Here is a 5,987-nt window from a genome sequence, read left to right on the forward strand (position 1 = left end):
TTCTATTCCAAAAGGGCCAAGTCAGTTTGTGCCTCTTGAAAAACCTTTAACGTAGTAAATTTTTGGCCATGCTCATTTTCCATAGCTATATTAAATAGTCCTTCCTCTGTCGATTGATATAAGATGTACTCCCTCCTTTCTATATTGTAGATCCTTGTGGCTTTCCTAGAACATAATAACTTTTACTATGTTTGTAGAAAAGTTACGATTTAGAACGGAGGGAGAATTTTACTTTCAGAACTACAATTACTTAAATATATGCATACTCAATGTCAATAGATCAGTACGTAATCACAATATTGTAACATGATAGCTATTTTGTAGCTATAAATAATAGAGTTAAATACATCAGCAGTCCATGAACTTGTCAAGGGATGCCAATTAGGTCATCCATGAACTTTAAAAATGCAATTTTAGGTCCATAAACTTGTTAAGTGGTGCAGCGCACGTCCCAAAACGTGTAAAATGGTGCACCACAGTTCCATTTGTAGATCATATCGACCACTTTGATGCACCATTACAGGTTTAGGGATCTAGAAATATGTTTTAAAAGTTTATGGGCCTAAGTAGCACGTATTGATAAGTTTAGAGACTATTCATGCATTTGACTCTAAACAATACGATGGAAAAGAAACCAACAATGGTCCAAATATATTTTTATGATTTTTACGTTCCAAAACAGCATGTCTTCAATTGTTGGATGGGAGGAGCGCTCCGTCTCCAAATTTAAGACACGATTTGACCTATAATTTATCTTGTACTAAATTCTTCAGGTTAGAAATCATAAAAAAAATACGAGAGCAGAGCGCCCGGACGTCTGGTGCCCGCAGCGCATCCAGGATGCATCTCCCAGTCCCCAGCCAACCTAACAAGGGCTGGCATCGTGGCCCACAAACAAGACCATCTTAGCATCCTACGTAAAATAGAAAACTAAAGGGGACTAAAGTGCTACCTACCCGCGTAACGAAAGGGGAGAGCGTGCACTCGCGTCCGTGCCACAATCCTCTGGCGTATCCCATCCACCGGCCCCCGGCTCACCCTCTTTGTCGGCCCTCGCTGCGCCCCCTCCGTAGTACAAGAAGGATAGATATGCAAGGCAGCAGAAGGTAATGAGGAGACACCAAGACGAGGCAGCAGAAAGCAAGAAGGGAGATGCAACATCCGATCTAATTTTAAAACATCCAGTATAACACTTGCAACATACGTTTGAAGACAGATGAAACATTTAAAACATGCATCTGAAACACTTACAAAAACACCTGAAAAACACTTGAAAAACAATTGCAACACATACGCAACATCTAGATAAAACACTTGCAATATATGTATAAAACATATGCAACATCCAGATAAACACACTTGCAATATAACAGATGAAACATTCGGAACAGACATTTACAACATACATGTATAACCATAGCAACATATGCAACATCTCGATATATTTTTGCAACATCCATACGAAACCCTTGCAACATACCTCTAAGACATATGAAACACTTGAAACATGAGCTTGCAACATGCCCTTTTAGTGCAAGCGTAATGTCATCTTGCTGCTTGGACGAATGGAGCTCGTCGCTGTGGAGCTCAACACCGGAGCGGAGCTCGATGCCACGGAGTGCGTGGAGGTTGCCGGTGCGGAGCTCGTTGGTGGCATGGATCTCGGCAATGGCCACCACGGGAGGTGCGAGTACGGGCGGGGGGCGCGCGGCTTGGGCGGGGGCGGCACCGGCATGCGGCGTGGGCAGAATCCGTCCAGCGACCGTGAGCGGGGGCGCACTGCACAGAGCGTCGCAAGCAACGAGGGCGAATGGATGAGGATAAGCCATAAGGTCTGGGCGGAAAATCACGCGAGCGAGGTGGACGAGTGGATGTCGATGAGGTACATCTGGATGAGAAGTTACGGGACGGACGCCCGTGCCATATCATTATAAAAAAAAATAAGATACTTCTTTCAATTATGAACCCAATGGTATCACTTTTGTGCGACAAAAAATTACATTTTGCAAGGCTAATTATCAGTCGACAATTACGTGTTTTGAAATCTGAAAATGATTCCGCGCGTTATAAACGATGAAGGGATTATACGTCATAATATGTCCATCCAGCTGCCTCTCTATGTTGTTGAGCTAACAGTCCCCAAAGGCACACCAACACAAGCAAGAGAGCAGCACAGATTGTGTCACGCACTGATCCTTGCTTTCATATATACTAATCCCAAACCAAAGACATGCATCAACACAAACAATTACTTGCACCATCTCTCTCGTGTAGCTTTCTCGCTCCTTGTACCATGCTTCTTTGAACTCCGTCGCCTCTCATCTCCCATCCACTGTCGCCCAGCTTTGCTGCCATCACCATGGACATGCTCAACCTCTTGCTCCTCATATCCTCCATCTACGTGTCGTCAGCGTTTACACCGGTGGCGACAACTGACGCTGATGCCCTTCTCCGGTTCAAGGCCTCCATCCAGAAAGACCCTGGGGGTGTCCTCTCGTCTTGGCAGCCGAGTGGGAGTGACGGCCCATGCAACTGGCACGGCGTGGCGTGCGACGGCGGCGACGGGAGGGTGACGCGGCTCGACCTCGCCGGCAACAGCCTCGTCGCCGGACGCGCGTCGCTCGCCGCCCTAGCCGCGGTCGACACGCTGCAGCACCTCAACCTGTCCGGGAACGGCGCGACGCTCCGCGCCGACGGCGCCGACTTGCTCAGCCTTCCTCCCGCGCTGCAGACGCTGGACTTCGCCTACGGCGGCCTCGGCGGCAGCCTTCCCGGGGACCTGCTCACGCGCTACCCGAACCTCACCACCGTCAGCCTCGCGCGGAACAACCTCACCGGCGTGTTGCCGGAGTCACTCCTCGCCGGCGCGCCGAGCATCCAGTCGTTCGACGTGTCAGGCAACAACCTGTCCGGTGACATCTCCAGGATGTCGTTCGCCGACACGCTGACTCTGCTGGACCTGTCCGAGAACCGCTTCGGCGGCGCGATCCCGCCGGCGCTGTCGCGCTGCTCGGGGCTCAGGACGCTCAACCTGTCGTACAACGGCCTCACTGGGTCGATACCGGAGTCGGTGGCTGGAATCGCCGGCCTCGAGGTGTTCGACGTCTCGTCGAACCACCTAAGCGGCCCGATCCCCGACAGCATCGGGAACTCATGTGCTTCGCTGACAATTCTGAAGGTGTCGAGCAACAACATCACGGGACCCATCCCGGAGTCTCTGTCGGCGTGCCATGCGCTGCGGCTGCTCGACGCCGCGGACAACAAGCTGACCGGCGCCATACCGGCCGCCGTGCTTGGCAACCTGACGTCGCTGGAGAGCCTGCTCCTCAGCATAAACTTCATCTCGGGATCCCTCCCGAGCACGATCACCTCCTGCACGAAGCTCAGGGTCGCCGACTTCAGCAGCAACAAGATCTCCGGCGCGCTGCCGGCGGACCTCTGCTCGCCTGGCGCGGCGCTTGAGGAGCTCCGGATGCCGGACAACATGGTCACTGGCACCATCCCACCGGGGCTTGCCAACTGCTCGCGCCTCAGGGTGATCGACTTCAGCATCAACTACCTGCGCGGCCCGATCCCGCCGGAGCTTGGCCAGCTGCGCGGCCTCGAGAAGCTGGTGATGTGGTTCAACGGCCTAGAGGGCCGGATCCCGGCGGAGCTTGGGCAATGCCGCGGCCTCCGCACTCTGATCCTCAACAACAATTTCATAGGCGGCGACATCCCCGTCGAGCTGTTAAACTGCACCGGTCTCGAGTGGGTGTCGCTCACGAGCAACCGGATCACCGGCACCATCCGTCCAGAGTTCGGGCGGCTGACCCGGCTCGCCGTGCTGCAACTGGCCAACAACAGCCTGGAGGGCGTGATCCCCAAAGAGCTCGGCAACTGCAGCAGTCTCATGTGGCTGGACCTCAACAGCAACCGACTCACCGGCGAGATCCCACGGCGGCTCGGCCGGCAGCTCGGGTCGACCCCGGTCAGCGGGATCCTGTCCGGCAACACGCTGGCGTTCGTGCGCAACGTCGGAAACTCGTGCAAGGGCGTCGGCGGGCTGCTGGAGTTCGCCGGCATCCGTCCGGAGCGGCTGCTGCAGGTGCCGACGCTCAAGAGCTGCGACTTCACGCGGCTCTACTCCGGCGCGGCGGTCAGCGGCTGGACACGGTACCAGACGTTGGAGTACCTGGACCTGTCTTACAATGCGCTCTCGGGAGACATCCCCGAGGAGTTCGGCGACATGGTGGTGCTCCAGGTGCTGGACTTGGCGCGGAACAACCTCACCGGCGAGATCCCGACGTCGCTGGGGCGGCTGCACAACCTCGGCGTGTTCGACGTGTCGCACAACGCGCTCTCCGGCGGCATCCCGGACTCGTTCTCCAACCTCTCCTTCCTGGTGCAGATCGACGTCTCTGACAACAACCTCAGCGGTGAGATCCCGCAGCGCGGGCAGCTGAGCACGCTGCCGGCAAGCCAGTACACGGGCAACCCGGGCCTCTGCGGCATGCCGCTGCTGCCGTGCGGGCCGACGCCGAGGGCGACCGCGTCCGTCCTGGCAGACACCGATGGCAGCCGTTCTGACAGGCGTGCGTTGTGGGGCGTGATCCTGGCCGTGCTGGTCGCCGGCGTGGTGGCGTGCGGTCTGGCGGTGGCGTGCTTCGTGGTGGCGCGCGCGCGCCGGAAGGAGGCGCGCGAGGCGCGGATGCTGAGCAGCCTGCAGGACGGGACGCGGACGGCGACGATCTGGAAGCTGGGGAAGGCGGAGAAGGAGGCGCTCAGCATCAACGTGGCCACCTTCCAGCGGCAGCTCCGGCGTCTCACCTTCACGCAACTGATCGAGGCCACGAACGGGTTCTCCGCCGGCAGCCTGGTCGGCTCCGGCGGGTTCGGCGAGGTGTTCAAGGCGACGCTCAAGGACGGGTCGTGCGTGGCCATCAAGAAGCTCATCCACCTGAGCTACCAGGGCGACCGCGAGTTCACGGCGGAGATGGAGACGCTGGGCAAGATCAAGCACCGGAACCTGGTGCCACTGCTGGGCTACTGCAAGATCGGCGAGGAGAGGCTGCTGGTGTACGAGTACATGAGCAACGGCAGCCTGGAGGACGGCCTCCACGGCCGGGCGCTGCGGCTGCCGTGGGAGCGCCGGAAGCGAGTGGCGCGCGGCGCCGCGAGGGGCCTCTGCTTCCTTCATCACAACTGCATCCCGCACATCATCCACCGGGACATGAAGTCCAGCAACGTCCTCCTCGACGGCGACATGGAGGCCCGCGTCGCCGACTTCGGCATGGCGCGGCTGATCAGCGCGCTGGACACGCACCTGAGCGTGAGCACGCTGGCGGGGACACCCGGGTACGTGCCGCCGGAGTACTACCAGAGCTTCCGGTGCACCGCCAAGGGCGACGTCTACTCCCTGGGCGTGGTGTTCCTGGAGCTCCTGACGGGGAGGAGGCCGACGGACAAGGAGGACTTCGGGGATACCAACCTCGTCGGCTGGGTCAAGATGAAGGTCAGGGAGGGTGCCGGGAAGGAGGTCGTCGACCCGGAGCTTGTGATTGCTGCACTGGATGGAGAGGAGAGGGAGATGGCGAGGTTCCTGGAGCTGTCCCTGCAGTGCGTGGACGACTTCCCGTCGAAGCGGCCCAACATGCTGCAGGTGGTCGCCACGCTCAGGGAGCTCGACGACGCACCGCCGTCTCATGAACAAGCGCCTGCCTCTGCTTGTGACTGATCATGGTGACGTTTCATGGCACTGTTTGTGTACTGTTGATGCTCATTGCTCGATTCTGTGCATTCCTGCTCCGTAATTCTGTACTAATGGACTGATTTTGAAGTACAAATTCGATGTCATCCTTGTTATAGTTCAGTACAAATTAAACTGTTGCAATCAATCTGATCCAGGGGCAAGAACCTACTCGATAGCAAGAATCTCATCTCATCTCACAATTACTGATTGGAGGCTCTACGATTAAACCTTACGGTATGTGCTATGAAAAAGAAAA

The 5,987-nt window shown here is 56.5% G+C and overlaps 1 protein-coding gene across 1 annotated transcript; it reads left to right on the forward strand.

Moving 5' to 3' along the window:
- The first annotated feature begins 2,359 nt into the window (after positions 1-2,359).
- LOC136491169 (brassinosteroid LRR receptor kinase BRL2-like) lies at positions 2,360-5,764 on the forward strand. Its single transcript, XM_066487407.1, has one exon. It carries the CDS (start codon positions 2,360-2,362, stop codon positions 5,714-5,716), a length of 3,357 nt encoding a protein of 1,118 aa, XP_066343504.1. The 3' UTR covers positions 5,717-5,764.
- Positions 5,765-5,987: the final 223 nt, after the last annotated feature.

The sequence above is a fragment of the Miscanthus floridulus genome, chromosome 1 (assembly GCF_019320115.1).
Source record: "Miscanthus floridulus cultivar M001 chromosome 1, ASM1932011v1, whole genome shotgun sequence".
NCBI classification, from domain to species: Eukaryota; Viridiplantae; Streptophyta; class Magnoliopsida; order Poales; family Poaceae; genus Miscanthus; species Miscanthus floridulus.

Excerpts from the sequence above, each read along its gene's own strand:
- LOC136491169 (XM_066487407.1), top strand. The coding sequence starts at position 2,360 with ATGGACATGCTCAACCTCTTGCTCCTCATATCCTCCATCTACGTGTCG.